General features: G+C 43.6%; 1 protein-coding gene across 1 annotated transcript in view; it reads left to right on the forward strand.

Moving 5' to 3' along the window:
• The window catches only part of ARHGEF4 (Rho guanine nucleotide exchange factor 4), a 296,891-nt gene that overhangs the window by 96,411 nt on the left and 177,552 nt on the right, over positions 1-22,928 (forward strand). The window contains 1 exon segment of the mRNA XM_043894094.1: positions 15,008-18,661. Within this exon segment, the coding sequence (XP_043750029.1) occupies positions 15,008-18,661 (3,654 nt within the window).

Here is a 22,928-nt window from a genome sequence, read left to right on the forward strand (position 1 = left end):
GGTTTGTCATAGCTTTTCTTCCAAAGAGTTTTTAAATTACATGGCTGCCGACCATCTGCAGTGATTTTGGAGCCCAAGAAAATAAAATCTGTCGTTGCTTCCACTTTTTCTTCTTCTATTTGCTATGAATTGATGAGACTGGATGCCATGATCTTAGGTTTTTGAATGTTGAGTTTTGAGCCAGCTTTTTCACTCTCCTCTTCCACCTTCATCAAGAGGCTCTTTAGCTCCTCTTCACTTTCTGCCATTAGAGTGGTATCATCTGCATATCTGAGGTTGTTTCTCCCAGCAATCTTGATTCTGACTTGTAACACATCCAGCCTGGAATTTTGTATGATGTACTCTGCATATAAGATTTGTAGTGTTCTAATTTCATTTTTCACATGTAGCTGTCTGTTTCCCAGGACCACTTATTGGAGAGGCTGTGTTTTCCCCATTGTATATTCTTGCCTCCTTTGTCATACATTAGGTGGCCATATATGTATGGGTTTATCTCTGGGCTTTCTATCCTCTCTCTCTGATCTGTATTTCTGTTTTTGTGCCAGTTCTGTACTGTCTTGATTACTGTACCTTTGTAGTATAGTTTGAAGTTGGGGTGCCTCATCCCTCCAGGTCTATTTTTCTTTCTCAAGCTTACTTTGGCTATTTGGGGTCTTCTGTATTTTCATACAAATTATAAAATTTTTTGCTCTATGTCTATGAAGAATGCCATTGGTGATTTGAGAGGAATTCTGTTGAATCTACAGATTTCTTTGGGTAGTATATTCATTCTCAGTATATTGATTCTTTAAGTCCAAAAAACATGGTATATTTCTTCATCTATTTGTGTCCTCTTTTTTTTTTTTTTATCAACATTTTATAGTTTTCTGAGTACAGTTCTTTTACTTCCTTGATGCATGCATCTTCAGTCGTGTCCAACTCTTTGGGACTCTATTGACGGTAGCCTGCCAGGATCCTCTGTCCATGGAATTTTTCAAGCAAGAATACTTGAGTGAGTTGCCATTCCCCCTTCCAGGGGATGTTCCCATCCCAGGAGTTGAACCCATGTCTCCTGTGTTTCCTATGTCAGCATTCAGGTTCTTTGCCACTGAGCCACCTGGGTAGCCCTTTAGGGAGGCTTATTCCTAGGTATGTTATTCTTTTTGTTGACACGGTAAATGGGATTATTTCTTTAATTTCTCTTTCTGCTCTTTTATTGTTGGTGTATAGGAATACAAGAGATGTCTGTTCATTAATTTTGTATCTTTCAACTTTACCAAATTCAATGATTGGGTCCAATAGTTTTCTAATGGCATCTTTAGGATTTTCGATGTAGGGTAACACATTATCTGGAAGCAGTGGTAGTTTTAGTTCTTCTTTTCCAATTTGTATTCTTTTTGTTTCTTTTTCTTCTCTAGTTGCTGTGGTGAGGACTTCCAAAACTGTTGAATAAGAGTGGTGAGAGTGGATATCCTTGTGTTATTCCTAATCTTAGGGGAAAGACTTTCAGTTTTTCATCACTGAGAATGATATATGCTGTATATTTGTCATATATGGCCTTTATTATATTGAAATAAGTTCCCTCTTTGCCTATTTTCTGGAGAGTTATTATCATGGATAGATGTTGAATTTTGTCAAAGAGCTTTTTTGCATCTATTTAGGTGATCATATAGTTTTTATTGTTTAATTGTTAATATGATGTTTCACATTAGTTGATTTGCATTATTGAAGAATCTTTACATTCCTGGGATAAATCCCACTTGATCATGGTGTATGACGTTTTAATGTGTTGTTATATTTTGTTTGCTAGTATTTTGTTGAGGATTTTTTTTTTGTCTATGTTAATCAGTGATATTGGTCTATTATTTTCTTTTTTAGTGATATCTTTGTCTGGTTTTGATATCAGAGCAATGGTTGTCTTATAGAATGAGTTTGGAGTGTTCCTCCCCCTGCAATTTTTGGAAGAGTTTGGGCGAAAAAGTGTTAGCTCTTCTCTAAATGATAGAATTCACCTCTGAAGCCATCTGGTCCTGGGCTTTTGTTTGTTGAAAGATTTTTACTTATAGTTTCAATTTCACTACTTGTGATTGGTCTGTTTGTATTTTCTAATTCTTCCTGGTTCAGTCTTGGAAGGTTGTACATTTCCAAGAATTTATCCATTTCTGGGTTGTCCATTTTATAGTATAAAATGTTTGTAGTAGTCTCTTATTATCTTCTGTATTTCTGTGGTGACAATTGTGATTTCTCCTTTTTCATTTCTAATTTTATTAATTTGAGTATTCTCCCTTTTTTTCTTGAACAATCTAACTAAACATTTGCCAAGTTCATTTTTCTCAAAGAACCAACTTTTACTGATCTTTGCTATTGTTTTCTTCATTTCTATTTCATTTATTTCTACTTTGATCTTTATAATTTTTTTCCTTCTACTGACATTGGGTTTTCTTTGTTCTTCCTCTAGTTGCTGTAGGTAAGGATACATTGTTTATTTGAGATATTTCTTGTTTCTTAAGGTAATATTTAATTACTGTAAACTTCTTTCTTAGAGCTGCTTTTGCTGCGACCCATAGGTTTTGTGTGTCATGTTTTCATTGTCATTTGTTTCTATGTATTTTTATTTCCTCTCTAATTTCTGCAGTGATTTCTTGGTTGTTTAGCCGTACACTGTTTCACCTTCATGTGTTTGTGTTCTTTAGTTTTTTTTTTTTTTCTGTAACTGATTTCAGATCTACAGCATTGTGGTTGGAAAAGTGCTTGATACAATTTCAATTTTCTTAAATTTTCTGAGTCTTGATTTGTAATCCAAGATGTGATCTATCCTGGAGATTTATATCTAGGATATATAAATAAGTCTTTATACTTCATGAGAACACAGGCCAGTTTTTTTGAAATTGGCAAAAAATCTGAACTGACATTTCACAAAGAAGATGTACAAATTGAAAAAGCATATGAAAAGATGCTCAACATCATATTTCAATGTGAAAGTGAAGTTGCTCAGTCATGTCTGACTCTTTGCAACCCTGTGGACTGTAGCCCACCAGGCTCCTCCGTCCATGGGATTCTCCAGGCAAGAATACTGGGGTGGGTTGCCATTTCCTTCTCCAGGGGATCTTCCTGACCCAGGTATCGGACCCAGGTCTCCCGCATTGCAGGCAGATGCTTTAACCTCTGAGCCACCAGGGAAGCCCAATAGGAAAATGCAGATTGAAACCCCAGTGAGATGCCATTTCATACCCACTAGCATGGTTAAGATTTTCAAAACTGACCATAGCGATGTGGGTGAGAGTGTGGAGCATCTGGACTGTCATATATTGCTGAGGGTGGTGTAAAACAGAATGGAGAACAGTTTGCAGTTTCTTAAGAAATTAAAAATATACCCCTACCATATGGCCTGGTCACTCTGGTTCTCAGTACTAACTCAAGAGAAATGAAAGCACACATACTTATTACAGCTTTATTTGAAAAGCCAAAAACTGGGAACAACTCAAATGTCGCTCAGCAGGTGAGTGGATAAACACATCGTGATATATCTATACAACAGAACACTGCTCAGCAATAAAACAAGTTGTTGACAAATGAAACATACACAAGTCTCAAAATAACTATGCTGAGTGAGAAAAAACAGACAAAAAATACACAGTATGTGATTCTATTAATATGGAATTCTAGAAAATGCAAGCTAATCTATAGTAACAGAAAACAGATAAAGATTCCCTGGGGATGCGGTGAGGGAGGATAAGATGGAGGAATTACAAGCATCATGAGGTAACTTTTAGAAGCAAGAGAAATGTTCATTATCTTGCTTGTGGTCAGGGTTTCACAGATGTATGTAAACACATTAATTATTTACACTTGAAATATATGCAGTTACTTATGTCAATTCTACCTCAATAAAGTTGCAGAAAAGTAGTGAAAGTAGGGAAGAAAGGAAGGAAGAGAAGAAGGAGGCAAAGAAGAAAGGAAGGCAGACAAGCCAGAGTGTTTGATCTGGCAATGCAGAGGTCATTAGGGACCTCTGCCAGCCTGATTTCAGTGAGTGAATGGAGAGACAGCCAGACTGCAGTGAGCAGCAAGCAGGAAACTTCTGATTCTACCACATTGCATTCTATGTATTTCTTAAAATACTCACTGCAACAAAAACACAGAAATAAAGCATACATTCCTTTAAATAAATGGTGTTAAACAAACCATTGTTGAGTTCACATTAAAAAATAAACAAATCCCAAGGAGAAAAAAAGAGAAAGGGAGCTGAAAAGAGTGAAATATGGTGATAGGTAGAAACCCAAATAAATGCTCACTGGTTAAACTCTCTGGTTAAGTGATTGAAATATTGGATCTTAAGAATCCAGCTACACATCAGTTATGGATAAAACACTTAAGGAACATAAAAAGACTGAAAACAAAAGAATGGAAAAATATATACTAGGCAAATGCTAACCCAAAGAAAGTTGGTTAAGTTTATTAGAGAATACAGCCTTTAAAATATAAACCTTTACTAGGGATGAAGAGAGTTGCTGTTCAGTCACTAAGTGGTGTCTGACTCTTTGCAACCAGATGAACTGCAGTGCACCAGGCTTCCCTGTCCTTCACTATCTCCTGGAGCTTCTCAGAGTCATGTCCACTGAGTTGGTGATGCTGTCTAATCATCTCAACCTCTCCCACCCTGTTCTCCTTTTGCCTTCAGTCTTTCCCAGCATTAGAGTCTTATCCAATGAGTCAGCTCTTGCATCTGGCAACCAAAGTACTAGAACTTCAGCATTAATCATTTCAAAGAATATTAAGGGTTAATTTCCTTTAGGATTAATCCATTTGAACTCCTTGTCCAAGGGACTAAGAGTCTTCTCCAGCACCACAATTCAAAAGCATCAATTCTTCAGCCTTCACCTTTCTTTATGGTCCAACTCTCACATCCATATATGACTACTGGAAAAACCACAGCTTAGATTACACAGACTTTTGTAGGCAAAGTGATGTCTCTGCTTTTTAATATACTGTCTAGGTTTATCATAGCTTTCCTTCCAAGGAACAAGCATCTTTTTATTCCATGGCTGCAGTCAGCATCCACAGTGATTTTGGAGTCCACAAAAATAGTCTGTCCCTGCTTCCACCTCTTCCTCTTACTATTTGCCATGAAATGACCAGGCTGGATGCCATGATCTTAGTTTTCTGAATGTTGAGTTTCAAGCCAGCTTTTTCACTCTCCTCTTTCACCCTCATCAAGAGTTTCCTTAGTTCCTCTTCACTTTCTGCCATTAAAGTGGTATCATCTGCATATCTGAGGTTGTTGATATTTCTTTCATGTTGCTATTTCTTCTAGCAATCTTCATTCCGGCTTGTGATTCATCCAGGCCAGCATTTCACATGATGTACTCTGCATAGAAGTTAAATAAGCAGGGTGACAATATACAGCCTTGTCATATTCTTTTCCCAATTTGAACCAGTCCATGTTCCACGTGCAGTTCTAACTGTTGCTTCCTGACCCACATACAGGTTTCTCAGGAGACAGGTAAAGTGGTCTGATACTCCCATCTCTTTAAGAATTTCCCACAGTTTGTTGTGATCCACATAGTCGAAGCTTTTCATAGTCAATGAAGCAGAAATATATATATATATTTTGAATTCTCTTGCTTTCCCTATGATCCAATGAATGTTGGCAATTTGATCTCTGGTTCCTCTACCATTTCTAAATCCAGTTTGTACATCTGGAAGTTCTTGGTTCATGCACTGCTGAAGCATAGCTTGAAGGATTTTGTGCGTAATCTTACTAGTATTTGAAATGAGCATAATTATAAAGTAGTCTGAACATTCTTGAGGCTTTCCTGGTGGCTCAGATAGTAAAGAGTCTGCCTGCAATGTGGGAGGCTCTGGTTTGATCCCTGGGTCAGGAAGATCCTCTGGAGAAGGGAATGGCTACCCAGCCCAGTATTCTTCTCTTGTGAATTCCACGGACAGAGGAGCCTTGGTGGGCTACACGCCACAGGGTCACAAAGAGTCGGAAAAGCCTGAGTCACTTTCACTTTCACTTTCTTTAGCATTGCCCTTCTTTGAGATTGGAATGAAAACTGACATTTTCCAGTCTTATTTAATAGTAAAAAAAAAGCCAGAACTTGTGTATGCATCTACTAACATAACACTGAAACATGTAAAATGAAAGATGACAGAATTAAAGGAGGAAACTGATAAATGCAGCACTGACCTTGAGTGGCCGTGGCCTGCAGCGGCTTGAAATGGGTCTTTGGTTCCCAGCCAGAGACTGAATTCAGGTGGTGGCGGTGAGAGCACTGAATCCTAACAAATTGATCAGTGGTCAGTGACCAGGTCCTGGCCCCTTTGCTTTGCAGAAAAGAATTCCCACAAAGTATTAGGAGGGAAAAAGAGTACATGTGGATAGACACGTGGGCAGGCTCAAAGAGAGAGTCATTGAATCATGTCCTCATGGTAGTTTGAATTACTCTTTTAGGGCATTTCTTCTGGGCTTCCTCTGGCCAATCACTTTGATTTGCCTGGTTCTGAGTCCATATTTGGTGTATCTTAGGAACTTCTCATGTGTGTGTGTTCATCTCTTAGCCAAGATGGATTCCAGTGAAGAGGTTGATGGGTAGGCTGACATCACCTACTATGAGCTGACGACCCCTCCCTTTTTGACCTCCAAGGTGCCTTTCTGCACACATGTAGCCAGGGAGGTCTCCTTGAGTTCAAGAATGAGGAATATGTGGTCTTTCATCTTATCTGGGCAGGGCCTGGCCTCCTCCATCATCCTGCTTTTATAGGGTTTTTTCCACAGGGGAGAAACTCCAGACTGGGGCCCATCTGTCTCCTGTCTCAGCACTACAGTGGGTGAGTTAACCTACTGCTCTTAATAGCAGACGAAAAACTAGTCAAAATGCTGAGGCCTTGACAAGGATTTAACACACAACAAGCCTCATGAGCACTTACTAAACGCTGAATGAACATTAGAGAATATTCGATCATTCCACATACCTGTGGAGCATTTATGAATGGGTGGAGAGTTACAGAACCAAGTCCATTTTTTGTCTCATTTTTGTCTCAAGCCAGAACACTGAGACAGGAGGTTTGCAGCAGGGGAAAATTTATTCCTTTATTTGCAAAGCAGCCAAGTGTGAAGACAGGAGACAAAATCTGGGAAGCCAGGGCCTCTGGATATTTAGGTGCTAAAGAATAAAGCTTAGGGAAAGGTGATTGGAAAAGGTGTGATAATGTCATCATCCTGTACATTGATAACTAAGCTGCCTGTCTCTTCAAGTTCAAAAAGTCACTGAGTGGACACTCCTGCTTGAAGTGTCCGGGGCTCCCATCCAGTCTGAACCAGCTCAGCTTGAGCTAGATGCAGCTGACTCCCAGTTTCCGCAAAACAGTCAGGCAGAAATCTTATTGTTTAGGTTTATTGCCACTGGAAGGACATGCAAGTCTTTTGTAGCAACAATTAAAATAACTTTGATTAATGAACACAGATTACATGTGAAATAGATTTAACTAATGATTACCCATGGTTCAACAGGAACTTGTACTGTGCAAAAAAGCCAATTTCAACTAATTTCCAAGAATCATACAGACAACACTCTGATTACAATGTAACTAAATAGAAATCAGAAACAAAAAGATAACTAAAACATACTTCTAAATAAATTATGCGTCATACAGCAAATCATAATGGAAATTAGAAAACAATAGAATTGCAAGATAATATAATACCACTTATTAATACTAATGGCTTGAGACTGAATTTGTATTTAAAACAGATATTATGTTTTGTCATCAAGTACTTTAAAGTCTGAATGAGAGATGAAGCGTAGAGATAAAATGCAAACTGTTGTTGAGGAGTTTGAGAAGAAATTGGGGCGCTGTGGGAAACGGGGCAGGAATTCTGAGGGAAGCAGGTTTGTTGCAGGTGATGGAAGCAGTGACAGCCAGGAGGGTGGGCGCGGGGCGCTGGAGCCCATTGCAACGCTCATTCTCATCTCCCTGACGTACCGTCTGCCAACCCTTCACCCCTCTGAAGAAACACCCTCTGTGTGCAGCTCTCCAGTTCTTACAGAAGAAAGTCCAGACAGTTCACCCTAGTGTTTGAAGCCTCATAAAGTTATGGAAAGAACACAATCAGGAGGTGCCAGGCCTATGACAAAACAGGGAGGGTTTTTCTGCTTTAAGCAGAAAACATACAAAGTTGATCCACTCGTTATCCCCAGAAAAAAACTCTAAGCTTCAGCAAAAAGAGTACTTTTGCCTGTAAATTCAACTCCCAGACCATTGTCAACTGAAAAATAAACCTGGCCTAAAAGTTGAGAGTTGGGTTTACTCAGCGGAAATTGTGAGGACTTCAAGCCCGGGAGACAGTATCTTGGGTGATTCTGAGGGGGCAGGGAAGGAGTTTATATATAAACGATACAGAAGTTTGCAGCAGGGGCATTGTCTCACTGTCTCTCCCTGTGCACAGCTTGTTGAACCCACGGTAGGCAAGACACGAGTGGGGAAGCGGAAGAAAACTCGGGGTGTCACAGGCACTGCAGATACGTTTCTCCTCTCCTGATGGGCACAGCAGCTGTGGCAGCAGACACACTGCATTCTCGCCTCTCATGGTCAACCCAGTGGACACAGCCATACACAGCCACAGTGGCATCTCAGATCATGCTCATATAGGGCATTGCATGTGCTTGGTACTGTAAATGATCTCAGCTGTTACATAACCACGTATTTACAAAACGGAGGGCAAGAGGAAGAGGCCGTGGGGCCAGGGAGCCTGACCACCACCATCTCTGTTAATTTGCTCTTTCTGAATATTCGGGCGGATAATCTGAATATTAAAAGATCACTGTTAATTAAAGAAAACCAGATCTCACACATCAAGGGATTTACCACTCTTCTATGTAAGGGAAGATGCAAGTATCTGGGCTTACTGAAATCATTTCTTTCATATACATCTCAGCTGTCTGTGGACCAGATTCTGATTATTCACATCCTTAATTCCTCATTTACTGTAAGGGGTGGCAGATATGGCAGATGGCTGCCACTGGTACTTTCTTGCATCCCCCTTAGCTCCTCAGTGCTTACCAGGGAGGAAGTGGCTGATGGCTGCTGGAGGGCTAGTATTACTTTTCCTGGTCTCAGAAATTTACATTTGGAAGACTAGAATCCCTGATAGCTGTGACATACAGGATATGGTAAGAAATATTTCATTTCACACCATCCCTTAGACATAACCTTGAAATTATATGGATTTGTGCTTAGAAATTACGTATTTGAGAATTACTCCTGAATCAACTAAGGAGGAATAAACTTTCTTCATAAGATTTAGAATCTAATATTCAATTGAATAAATGCTTTTTTTTAAAAAAAATTCTTCATATTCAGCATTTATTTGCTTTGTTGTTGTTGTACGTCAGTAGCCAAGTTATGTCTGATTCTGTGAAACCATGAACTGCAGCATGCAAAGCTTCCCTGTCCCTCATCATCTCCCGGAGTTTGCCCAAGTTCATGACCACTGAATCGGTGATGCCATCCAACCATCTCATCCTCTGTTGCCCTTTTCTCCTTCTGCCTTCATCTTTCCCAGAATCAGGGTCTTTTCCAGTGAGTCGGCTCTTCACATCAGGTGGCCAAAGTACTGCAGCCTCAGCTTCAGCATCAGTCCTTCCAATGAGTATTCAGGGTCGATTTCCTTTAAGATTGACTGGTTTGATCTCCTTGCTGTCCAAAAGACTCTCAAGAGTCTTCTCCAACACCGCAGTTCAAAAGCATCAGTTTTTTGGTGCTCTGCCTTCTGGAGTGTAAAGCTCCAGTTCTCACATCTGTACATGACTACTGGAAAGACCATAGCTCTGACTGTATGAACCTTTGTCAGCAAAGTGATGTTTCTGCTTTTTAACACACTGTCTAGGTTTGTCAGAGCTTTCTTGCCAAGAAGCAATCATCTAATTTCATGGTTGAAGTCAGCATCCTCAGTGTTTTTTGAGCTCAAGAAGAGGAAATCTGTCACTGCATCCTCCTTTCCCCTTTCTATTTGCCATGAAGTGATGGGACCAGATGCCATGATCTTAGTTTTTTTTAATACTGAGTTTTAAGTTGGCTTTTTCACTCTCCTCCTTCACCCTCATCAAGAGATTTTTCAGTTCATCTTCACTTTCTGCGATTAGAGTGGTATCATCCGCATATCTGAGGTTGTTGCTATTTCTCCTGGCAATCTTGATTCCAGCTTGTAACTCATTCAGCCTGGAATTTCACATGATGTGCTCTGTGTATAAGTTAAATAAACAGGATGACAATAAACAGCCTTGTCATATTCCTTTCTCAATCTTTAACCAGTCAGTTGTTCCATACAGGAAGCAACAGTTAGAAACTTGCATGGAACAGGTTTCTCCAGAGACAGGTAAGATGGTCTGGTATTCCCATCTTTTTAAGAGTTTTACAGTTTGTTATGGCTTTAGCATAGTCAATGAAACAGGTAGATATTTTTCTGGAATTCCCTTGGTTTCTCTATGATTCAGCAAATGTTGGCAATTTGATCTCTGGTTCCTCTGCCTTTTCTAAACCCAGCTTGAACATCTGGAAGTTCTTGGTTTGTGTAATGCTGAAGTCTAGCATGCAGGGTTTTGAGCACAAGCTTATTAGCATGGGATATGACTGCAACTGTCCAGTGGTTTGAACTCACTTTGGCACTGTCCTTTTTGGTAACTAGGATAAGGATTGACCTTTTCCAGTCCTGTGACTACTGTTGGGTTTTCCAGATTTGCTGACATATTTAATGCAGCACTTTGATAGAAACATGGCTTAGGATTTGAAAAAGCTCTGCTGGAATTCCATCACCTCCACTAGTTTTATTGATAGCAGTGCTTCCTAAGGCCCACTTGACTTCCCACTCCAGAATATCTGGCTCTGGGTGAGTGACCACACCACTGTGGTTATCCAGGTCATTAAGATTTTTTTACACAGTTCTTCTGTGTATTCTTTCCATCTCTTCTTGATCTCTTCTGCATCTGCTAGGTCTTGACCATTTCTGTCCTTTATTGTGCCCATTTTTGAATGAAATATTCCTTTGATATTTCCAGTTTTCTTGAAGAGATCTCTAGTCTTTACCCTTCTGTTGTTTTCCTCCATTTCTTTGCATTGTTCATTGAAGAAGGCCTTCCTGTCTCTCCTTGCTATTCTCTGGAACTCTGCATTTAGTTGGGTATACATTTCCCTTTCTCCCCTGCTTTTCACTTCTCTTCTTTCTTCAGCTATTTGTAAAGCCTACTCTGACAAACACTTTGCCTTCTGGTTTTTCTTTTTCTTTGGGATGGCTTTGTTCGCTGCCTCCTGTACAATATTACAAACCTCTGTCCATAGTTCTTCAGGTGCTGTTTACTAGATTTAATCCCTTGAATTTGTATATTCAAGGGATTATACTTGAGTAATTACTTCCACTGTATATTCATAGGGGATTTGATTTAAGTCATACCTGGCTAGTCTAGTGGGTTTCCCCATTTCTTTAGCTTATACCTGAATTTTGCTATGAAAAGCTGATAATCTGAGCCACAGTCATCTACAGGTCTTGTTTTTGCTGACAGTATACAGCTTCTCTATCTCTGACTACAAAGAATGTAATCAATCTGATTTCAATATTGAACATTTGGTGATGTCCACGTGTAAGGTCATCTCTTTTGTTGTTGAAAAAGGGTGTTTACTATGACCAGTGTGTTCTCTCAGTAGAATTCTCTTAGTCTTTGCCCTGCTTCATTTTGTACTCCAAGGCCAAACTTCCCTGTAACTCCAAGTATCTCTTGCCTTTCTACTTTGGCATTCCAATCCACTGATGAGTAGAACATCTTTTTTTGGTGTTAGTTCTAGGAGGTCTTCTAGGTCTTCACAGAACTGATCAGCTTCAGCTTCTTCTGCATTGGTGAATTCTTCTTCTGCATAAACTTGAATCACAATGATGTTGAATGGTTTGCCTTGGAAACGAACTGAGATCATTCTGTCATTTTTGAGGTTGCACCCAAGTACTGCATTTCTGACTCTTTTGTTGATTATGAAGGTTACTCCATTTCTTCTTCGAGATTCTTGCTCACAGTAGTAGATATAGTGGTCATCTGAATTAAATTCACTCATTCCTGTCCATTTTAGTTACCTGATTCCTAAGATGTCGATGTTCGCTCTTGCCATCTCCTGCTTAATCACATCCAATTTACCTTGATTCACGGACTTAACATTCCAGGTTCCTGTACAATACTCTTCTTACAGCATCGGATTTTGCTTTCATCACCCGACACATCCATGACTGAGCATCGTTTCTGCTTTGGCCCAGCCGCTTCATTGTTTCTGGGACTATTAGTAGCTGTCCTCCTCTCTTCCCCAGTAGCATATCGGGCACCTTCTGACCTGGGGTCTCGTGTTTCCGTGTCATATCTTTTTCCCTTTCTACACAGTTAGTGGTTCTCACAGCAAGTATACTGGGGTGGTTTGTCATTCCCTCTGCCAGTGGACCATGTTTTGTCAGAACTCTCCACTATGACCCGTCCATCTTGGGTGGCCTTGCACGGCATGACTCACAGCTTCATTGAGTTATGCAAGCACCTTTGCTATGACAAAGCAGTGGTCCATGAAGGGGATTTATACACTTTAAGGACTATTAAAGCTGGATTTCCAGTGCTCTTGCATAGACTATACAAGTTTTGTAATCTGGGAGAGTTTGAGTTTATGTGCTCTGTCATATCCGACTCTTTGCTACCCCCATGGACTGTAGCCCACCAGGTTCCTTTGTCTATGGGATTTTTTAGGCAAGAATAATGGAGCAGAATGCCATTTCCTTCTCCAGGGGATCTTCCTGACCCAGGGATCGAACTCATGTCTCCTGTGTTTCCTGCACTGTTGGTGGATTCCTTATCCACTGAGCCACTGGGGAAACCAAGCCCCAATACCAGTTTTGTAACCTGGAAGAGTTTAGAAAATTTTTTATTTTTACTAAGACAGAGTGAGACCTCTTGTCTGAATACCTGGAAGTCAAAGAAAGGCTTGACCCTGATCAAGACCCAGGCAATGTCCAGTAAAGGGATGCTGAGCAGAGGCCAGGGACAGGAATGAGACCTCCAGCATCTTGGCATAGTCTTGGTCATTTGGAATTTGGGATTTTGGAATTCTTCCAAAAGGCCTGAAGCATGTGAATATTGATACCAATATGAGTCTATGAGGTGACATCAAACTATGACAGTGTTGAAAGAACTACTGAAATGCTCTAAAGTCAGGGTGTCCCTTCCCAGTTTAATAACTGGTCATCAAGGTGAGGGAACAGAGGTGCTTTTGAAGGCAGGAGTTACTGAGAAGGAGCCTGTAGCTGCCCCCCTGCCCCCTGTTCAATTCTCTGTTCATGAAGCACAGACTTGCCATTACACAGCCCTCCCTGCTTGCCAACGCATATTCACATCAGACCTTCTTGGCCTTGCCAGGCCGTGGGAAGTCTGTAGGCCAGAGGCTATGTTCCTGATGTACAGTGAGGGGCTTGCCATCTGGAAGCTGGGCCTCTGGAGCAAGTGTCCACAGCAGACTAGGGGGACTTCCTCTCTTGTCTTGGATACCCCAAGGCCACCACAAAGCCCTCCTTCCCAGATGGTTTGATTTTTAATGTTTCTTTTCCTATTCCCAACTCCTTCCTGCTTTGCAACATATTTGAGACTATATGATACTAAATTATCTGATGCTAAGATAGTATCATATTATTTTTTATTTTCTGAATCTACCTTTTAGTTTATATACCTTACACATCACCATCACATTCTTTGGTGTTTGTCTGCTTTTCTCCTCTCAACTGAAGAAGATTAAAAACACATTTATTTTGAGAAACCTGTAATGACAAGTCCTCAGAATATGTACTTAGGAAGGACTGGTTGCATGACTTTTGTACAAAATTTGTGTGAGAGGAGCCTTAGCTGGAAGTGTTTGTCCTGCTCCTGGCCTGGGGAATCTTTGAACATTAGATAACTAAATGCTGGGTAGCATTATCACAAATTTCAAAGTGTTGCTTTGTATATGTAGCATGTATAGTACATGCTACAATCGGGATATGTGGGTGAATCTCTAAAATACTGTGCTGAGAGAAAGAAGCCAGTCCTCAAAGAATACATTCTGCATATTCTGATCATCTGAAACTTTTAGAAAAGGCAAATCTAGATTGTGTGGCAGAAACAGGTCACAGAGAGGAAGAGAGGTGATGAAGAGTGATTGGAGAAGAGCAGGGACATTTCTGGGAAAAGGAAATACTCAGGATTTTTATCATATTGGTAGTTACTGGGTTTTCCAGAAAAATTTGTTCAGGTTTTCAGGTTATGGAAAAATGAAATTTTTGGCCAATCTAATACACGGGCGTATACATTTGTCAAAAAGCTCAAGTTTGTATACTTTTAAGAAGATGCATATAAATGATGTTATAGCAAGTTGATTGAAAAATGTGTAATGAGAGAAGGACAGTATGAAAATACTAGCACCTACTTTTCCTCCTGTTCTCAAAGCTATCTTGGGCATTTATAACATCTTGATACATGACTGCAACTTCAATAATCCTTGTGTGTGTGTGTGTGTGTGTGTTCTCTTGTTCCTTTGGCAGCAGCAAACGTAACTCAGAAAACACTTCTAAGTGAATGAACTTTGACTTTAATCCAGCTGGTTGCATAAGAACTAACAGAACACAAAACAAACATATATTCATTTGCTCTTTCTTGCTGAAATCATGAGGCAGAGATATGCTCCTCACCATGACTCACACATTTTGTTAACTAAACTGCCCATGCTCATTCCACTTATTTTAATTACGGTTGCTCTAACCATGTGCTACACTTTTTCCCTATTGTGTGGGTTTGACTCCATCACTTCTTTTCTGTGTTAATAAAAGGTAGCTTTTCATATTTATCTCTCTTTCAAGGGGCACGTGGGGAACTAATGAGACATTTCTAAGCCTTCTTCCTTCTGACGGAGGCAGGGACAGTGTACGTGTGTACAGATGTCCTTAGGCCTTGTCTCTGATCTTCTCTTCTTGCCCTTCCAGACTGCAGAGCCAAGTGACCTGCCAGGTCATGGTGACATTGAAGATAAGCAGCTCCCCTCTCCTCCCGCAGAACCAGGGGAACAGGAATGGAGCCAGAAAACAGACCACGATGATTCTGAGACACTGTCCCACCAGAGTGAAAGTCAATCAGACACCAAAACTGATCCCTTTGAAAGTGCTTCTGACACAGAGTCCCTGCCTGGTGACCTCCTAGAGGGAATCTGCCTCCCCCCACCCGGCACCTCCGAGGACAGAAAAGCACACAAGGGCTGCTTTGACACCCCAGTGTCTGGAAACCCTCAGGAGCAATATTTGACAGATGTCCCTGGGCTTGACCCAAAGGAGGAAGTAGATCTGTGCCTTGACTTCAAGGAAGAGTCTCACAAGAGTGCATTACCAACCTTTGCTACAGTTGCTGGAGAAGTGAGCGCCATCCCCCAGGAGGACGTGGCTGGCCCAGAGCTAGAGTTGCCCCCAGGCAGGGCTGCTCTCCTTACGCGGGACTGTGCACCAGGGTGTACAGGTAGTTACAGCCCCCCACCAGCAAAGGTGGTGACTGTCCAAGACATCACAGGGTTCTCTGTTCTTTCTCCTCAGAAATCCAGGTCTGAGAGTCATCTGCGCACCCCACTGGTCTGGCCCCTCCTTCTTTGGTGTGCTGAACAGAGCCAGAGCTGGCCGAATATCCACAACAGGGAGAGGGGACGCCCGCTGAATAGCACAGCTCCTCTGGGAGCCAGGACAGGGAAAAAATGTCCTCCAGACCCCACATCGAAGACAGGCTTGCTCTGCTCCCAGTCCAGCTTTGATGCCACCTGCTGGCTTCCTTTAGGGACATCCTGCCTCCTACATGCCAAGTTTCACCATAGTGCCCCAGAAAATACTGATGATGAGGGCAGGGCACTCCCGGGGCACTGCTGTTGGCTCACAAGGACTCTGAACAGGGCCCACTCTGTAGCAGAATTTCCCTTAAGAAACTCTGAGGATCCTTTAGGGCAGAACTTTGTGAAGTTTGGGACCCATCTAAAGGAAGGGACGGAAGCAGAACGGGCTCCAATAACACAAACCCCTCTTCACCCTGTTCCCACCCAGCTGTCTCACGTACTTCCTACTTCCCAAAGGAAGGCTCTTCCTTTGAAGGATCAGTACAAACTCAGGGCTCTGAGCTGGAAAAGGGCCTCTCAAGACATGCCCTCTGAATGTCTTTGGCTGGAAAACCAGTTAGGACAGGATTCTAGGTCCTGCCCAGTCTCTTCATGCCTTACTGCAGAGTTGGTGGGCCTCACCGCAGAGGAAGAGCCAGTGCCAGTAGAGTGCAAGCCCAGACACGGCCCAGAAAGCAGACCAGAGGAGCCCCGAGGCCCTGGCCAGGCACCAGATGCTGAGGACGTGAGTGATGTACAGAAGCATCTTCAGGACATTTCTGCTGAGCCAGGAGACCAAACCAGCAATTACACATCAAAGTATATCCTCAGTGAAAAAAGAAAGCCATCTGCTACGGCCAAGTTCCCACAGCATCCCAGCAAGAGCGGGTCACTGGTGTTGAACAGAGACTGGGGAGTTTGCTCCAGAGGGAGCGATAATTCCTATGCTCCAGAGACGACCCTGAAATCAAGCAGAGCAGACACTTTAAAGGAAGCAGAAGACGTGATTGTTCCAGATCCCAGCTTCACAAAACATGCCTTGCAGGGGTTTTCAGGAGTCGCAGCAGCCAGCATGTCTCACTGCAGCTGTGGGGATGAGGAGTGTGAACAGGGGCACAAGGGTGATACCACACCCTTTGCAGAGGGCCTCCAGACAGAGCCCAAAGCAGACACGTCTTCTAGGGGCACGCTCATCATTATAGCTGTTGAGCAGAAAGGGCTGCAGGCCACCAGGAGGAAAATGGGTCCTCTGCTAAAAACACAGTCCTGTGAATTTCCAGAGGAAAGACCAGGGTCTCCCCACAGTGCTGGAGCGACCCCCTGTGAGTCTCCTCTGGCTGGGAAGCCAAAAACTTGTGGCAATGAGTGTGTTTGTGAGCTGCCAGCAGCCTGCAGCCTGCGAGGTAACGATGGGGCTCTTCGGCAGGTGGCCCAAGCCTCAGAGCTTGGGATAGTTCTGATCCCCCAGGCTGCTTCGGAAGATTGGCCCCCGGGGAGGAAAAAAACGCTTTCCCAGGATCGCGCGGGGGACATGCTGAGCACAGGGGCGCCTATGGAAGAGAGCCAACCTGGGGCCAGCCAGAGGTCCAGGACTCCAGCGGCCAGGGAGGAAGCTGCTGGGGAGCCCGAGGCCTGGGGCCCTCACCCCGCGGGCAGCCGAGGGCCCCCGAGCCCGGAGGAGACGCGAGGGGTGTGCGCAGCAGAGGGCGATGCAGACACCGACAAGCAGCCCGGCGCCCAGGCCCGCGCCGGTAAGAGTGCACTCCAACAGCCCAGACCGCCCCACCAGCTCCGCCACGCATCGCGGGAGCCTGGAAACTTCCTGGCGTTTCCCAAGGTAATCTCCTTCCGAAAAGGCAAGCCCTCTGCCGGCGAGAGCCCGGGAGGGGACCACCCTGGGGGTTCCTCTGGCCTCGAGGAACTGTGCTCCGACCGTCAACCCCCAACGGGCAGCGCGCAGAGCGCCTCGGGCCAGGCTGGGACTCCTTGCAACGCGCACGCCAGCACCTTTCCGGTGATCGGCCTCCAGGGCTCAAGTCAAGGAGTCCCAGGGCTGATGGAAGTGGGCCGCGTGGAGATGCCCAGGGACCTGGGTAGCAGAAGACAGTCCTCAGAAAGGTGCGACGCCAAGAGACTCAAAACTCCAGAGAAAAGACTCAGGGCGAGGTTGGCCTCAGCTCATAAGACCTTTGCACATTTTTTTGAGTCAAGAGTTTTAGAAAAAGAGAACACTGGTGAATGTTCTCCATGTTCTTTCAAGGACCAGAAGGAAAAGGGCAGGTTGCGCCAGAGTTCCTGGCGCACATTTCTGAAAAGCAAAGATGCCCAAGGGCCCAAAAGACCCTCCTTAGTAAGTCTGATTCCAGGACCAGAAATCTTGAATACCCCCAGCCATTTTCCACCAGAGACCAATAGCGACTGTGAGAAGCAGGCGGAACACAAGGAGAGCTGTGTTTTTAGAGATCACTGGACACCGACACATTCCCCCACACCTTTGTCATCCAGCAGTTTGGCTTCTTCAGATAACAGGAGAAAAAGTGAACCAACTATCAAATGTACAAGTACCCGGGAAAGTGGTGAATACCTACCTCTGAGTACCTTTCCTGAAAAGTCTTGGCCTTTGTCACCCACCAGTCCTGGGAGGCAGCAGGCTGGGAGCAGCCACACCCTTCCCTCAGGCTCCACCTGCTACCTGGCACTTGGAAGCCAAAGAGTGCCCTGTAAGCCCCTGAGCCCCAAGCCCCAGAGTCCCAGGCCTGCCCAGCAGGCAGATTTCCACTACCCTGAAAAGGGTAGGGCCATCTCAGTGGTTTCTCTTGGAAGCTACAGCCATGTGGACAACAGCTCAGAGGCCCCTGGAAGCCCCAAGATGTCCCAGGCCTGGATACGCCTCCTACTTTCTCTGCAGGCATTAGACCAGGGTGAGCAGAAGGAAGAGAGCAGGAAAAGAGGCCAGCGTCCCTGTGGCCTAAGCACAGCACCCTCACTCAAGGACCTTCTTGGAAGTGAGGTGAGTTATCTGTGACTCACATCAATCAACTCACATTCTTTCACTTCTTAAGGCAAGAGAAGGAGGGGACCACACAGGACATTTTCCTAAGTGTGGGGAGGGAAGGAGTAGGAAGGCCAGTCTGTCTTCCATGGAGCTTGCCCCACTTACACACACGAGGGTCCCACCAGAACCAACACAGCCAGACTGATCTCTTGAAATTTGGCAAACTAATAAGTGGGAACTGCATTTTGCTGTAATTCTGTGTGGTCTCTGTTTTCCCTATGTAATTCAAGCTATCTGAATTCCCGTTTGTATCAGTGACCTGTTCATAGTCTGGTTATTTTGTATCCGGTGGTTGATGTAGGCTTTTACCTGTCAGCTTTCATTCTTCTCCACTGTGAAATTTTAAAAGGAAATTTTCCAACTTTGTTTTCTAGTGTGTTTATGGGTTTATTTCTGAAATCTAACCTGATCCAGTTTAACTTGTTTGAATATAAGGAGAGATTAGTGGTGCTTCTGAAATTCCTAGTGAAATAAAACGTTCTCTCCCCCAAAGCAAAGGCACCCACCCAGGATAGGGAACAGGTGCTGGGTCAGGCACAAGAAGAGGGATACAGCTTGGGATTTCTCTCGTCAGGCTGCCCTCTGAAGGAGGGAACAGCTTTTTAAAAATCCCAGAAAGAGTAGTGTTGGGACTGTGAAAGCAGACCTCCCTTTTCCTGCCCACTCCTGCACCCATTTACCCTCGCTCTGTTGCTTCTTTAGACAAATAGATGTGATGTCTCTGCGTGCCCAGCACTGTGCTGGTGCAGAAGGGCCAAAGGTTCAGCATTAGCCTCAAGCAGGGCCAAATGCAGCCTCCCACCCCCATGCGCCGCCTCTGGGGTCCTGGTGCGCCCAGCCCTTTAGCAAGCTGGCTGTGGTCTCCCTGCGGCAAGCGTCAGTCACCCTCGATGTGCACCCTTCCCCTGCACTCAGGCGCTCCAGCTTTCCTGTATGTTCTGATTCACAAGCACATGTGGCCTGCTCTCTCCTCCTGTTAAGATACGAAAGAGGAACAGGAACGAACATTTATTCAGCATCTGCTTAGTGTCTGGTCCTTTCCTGGGCACTTGACAATCGTCTCACTGTTTGCTGAATACATGCAGGCTCTCTGGGTGTTTGCTGAGGGCCCCACACCTGCTCCCCCCTTGGACGACACTTCTGTGCGCAAGGACAGCCCGAAGGCCCTGTGTGCTATAACCGACAAGTCTGGGTGCTCACTGCAGCCACCAGGCTCTTTGTGGGCTACTTGGGAGGAGGCGAGCTGGGACTGTGAGCATTCACAGGGCATTCCCAACGCACTGGAATTAGACATTTCGCATTCAAAAGTGAGGACTACCACCTGAAATTACATCACTTTATTCAACATATGTCCTCATCTGTAAAGTGTTAAATATTAGCTTTCAAAGATTTTTTTCCTATTGTTTTGCTTATTTTTAATTATTAGTAAAATCAAAAACAAAGCCAGTACAGATGTAGAAGAGAAAAGGTAACAATTTCCCTTTAAAGCCCCCAGTCACATTCCACAGAAGGAAATAGTGTCAGCAGTCTGATGTATGTTATTGACATTATCTCCACGCATCAACAGGATTTTAAGGAGGGTGGCTGAGCTGGTAAAGAATCTGCCTGCAATGCGGGAGACCTGGGTTTGGTCCCTGGGTTGGGAAGATCCCCTGAAGAAGGGAACAGCTACCCACTCCAGTATTCTGGCCCGGAGAATTCCAGTCCATGGGGTCACAAAGAGTCAGACACGATGAGCATGAGCAACTTTCACTTTCACTTTGGGGAAAAGAGGCAGGTCATACACATATACTATCCTGTAGCTTTCTTGTTTACTTTAATAAAGCAGCAAATACAGACCTCCAGGGGTTTTATATACATTGTTCTCTAGTTGAAACTGGCATGCTATTTCATAGCATCGCTATACTGTATTTAGCTAATTATTTTTCTATTGATTAATATTGAGGTAAAATCAAGTAGTCAGAGTAAAATCAAGTAGCCCAAAAAGATTTTTAGTACCTAAATAATATAATCATAAAACTGATTTAGTAGTGCTGTACATATTAATGTGTATATATGTACACAGTGGGAAACAGCATTCCCTTCAGACTGTCCCTGTGTTATGGGAGGAGCAGATGTGGGGGCTCAGTCATGTCTGACTCTGTGTGACCCTATGGACTGTAGCCCACAAAGCTCTACTGCCCATGAAATTCTCCAGGCAGAAAGACTGGCATGGGTTGCCATTTCCTCCCCCAGGGGATTCTCCCAACCCAGGGATTGACCCAAGTCTCTTGCATCTCCTCCACTGGCAGGTGGATTCTTTACCACTGTGCCGCCTGGGAAGCCCTCAAGTGCGGGAGCCTCAGCAAACTCCCAGACAGCCTGCACGCTGTGATGGCAAAGGACGCAAGAAGGAGTCAGGCATGAAGAGGATGCTGGAAAGATGTGCGTTCATTTTCCTCTTTCTATTTCAAACCTCACAGGAGGAATGAGAACTCACATCCTGTGCATCAGAACGTGTACATGGGAAGGAGAGGGGAGAAAAGCTCTGAAAAGTTTGCTCTCTCTAGCTGAAGCCCTGGGAAACCTTGGGCAGAAACTGAACTTAGAGCTAGAGGTGAGGCTCCATCTAGTGGTTGCTCCTGGGAGAGCAGGCTGTAATTGCAGGAGAAATTTGCAAGGAATCCAGGGGTGTTTCCATTTCTTCATTCCACAGTGCTCTTAAGAAGCAAGAGTTCTCATTTTATTCCAGAACTACCACTGTTAAATCTTCTTCCAGATTTTATTCTGGAACCATATATTTAACATGGTTATGATCATGTCATCTATGTTATTGTTCAGTTGCTCAGTCATGCCTGACTCTGCAACCCCATTGACTGCAGCACGCCAGGCTTCCCTGTCCTTCACCATTTCCTGGAGCTTGCTCAGACTCATGTCCATCAAGTCGATGATGCCATCCAACCATCTCAAACCTCCATCACCCCCTTCTCCTTCTGCCCTCAATCTTTCCCAGAATCAGAGTCTTTTCCAATGAGTCAGCTCTTCACATCAGGTGGTCAAAGTATTGGAGCTTCAGCTTCAATATCAATCCTTCCAATGAATATTCAGGGTTGATTTCCTTTAGGATTGACTGGTTGGATCTCCTTGCAGTCCAAGGGACTCTCAAGAGTCTTCTCCAACACCACAGTTTGAAAGCATCAATTCTTCGGTGCTCAGCCTTCTTTATGGTCCAACTCTCATATCCATACATGACTACAGGAAAAAACATAGCTTTGACTATATGGACCTTTGTCGATAAAGTAATGCCTCTGCTTCTTAATACACTGTCTAGATTTGTCATAACTTTTCTTCCATGTAATCTATAGAGGCTTTAACTTCCTGTGATTTCACATCCTGTAGTTTGTTCCTTTAGAGTTCTTTTAATTTGAGATATGCAGCATCATACATAAAAGCCTAGTGCATAAATGTGTAGACAATATATTGCTGTGAAACAAACATTGAGTAACCTCCACTTGAGTCAGAACACTACAGCCCTTCCTGGTCCAAGAGTCCTTCCTTCCATAGGCTGTGCCAACTTCTATGGTATTCACTTCCTTGCCTCATTATAGTTTTACTGCTTACCTTTGTGCCTCCAAACAATGTAGTTTATTTTTGCCTGTTTTTGAACTTTAAGCACATGCAACCTTATGTGTTCTTTTATTCCTTATCCATTTGATTTACTCTAATTTTGCTAAGACCTGTCCTTGTGCTGTGTGTCAAAAGTTCTTTCATTTTCATCATTAGGTACAATAACTTTGGATCAGCATTCCATGGTGTATGTATCAGTCAGCTGTTGCTGCCAGGAAACTTTGTGCCCAGGTGCCTACTGCATGAGCCTGTGCCTTTCTGTTGGATGTGCCTCCTGGGAGTGAAATGGCTGGGTCATTGGGGTTGCTTATCTTCAGCTTCACTAGCTTTACTAGACACCACCAGATATTCCAAAGTGACTGTGCCCGTTTACACTCACTCCATAAGAGTTTCCTTCTCCCCATAGTCTCATTAGCATTTGCTTGATATTGTTAACCAATTTTAACCATTCTGCTAGGCAGGTAGAGGTAATCTGCATTTCCCCAATGTCTAAAGAGGGCTTCCCAGATGAAACAAATGATAAGGAATTCATCTGCCAATGCAAGAGACGCAAGAGATGCAGTTTCCATTCCTGAGTCAGTAAGATCGCCTGGAGAAGGAAATGGAGAACCACTCA

Source organism: Cervus elaphus, chromosome 33 (assembly GCF_910594005.1).
Source record: "Cervus elaphus chromosome 33, mCerEla1.1, whole genome shotgun sequence".
NCBI classification, from domain to species: domain Eukaryota; kingdom Metazoa; phylum Chordata; class Mammalia; order Artiodactyla; family Cervidae; genus Cervus; species Cervus elaphus.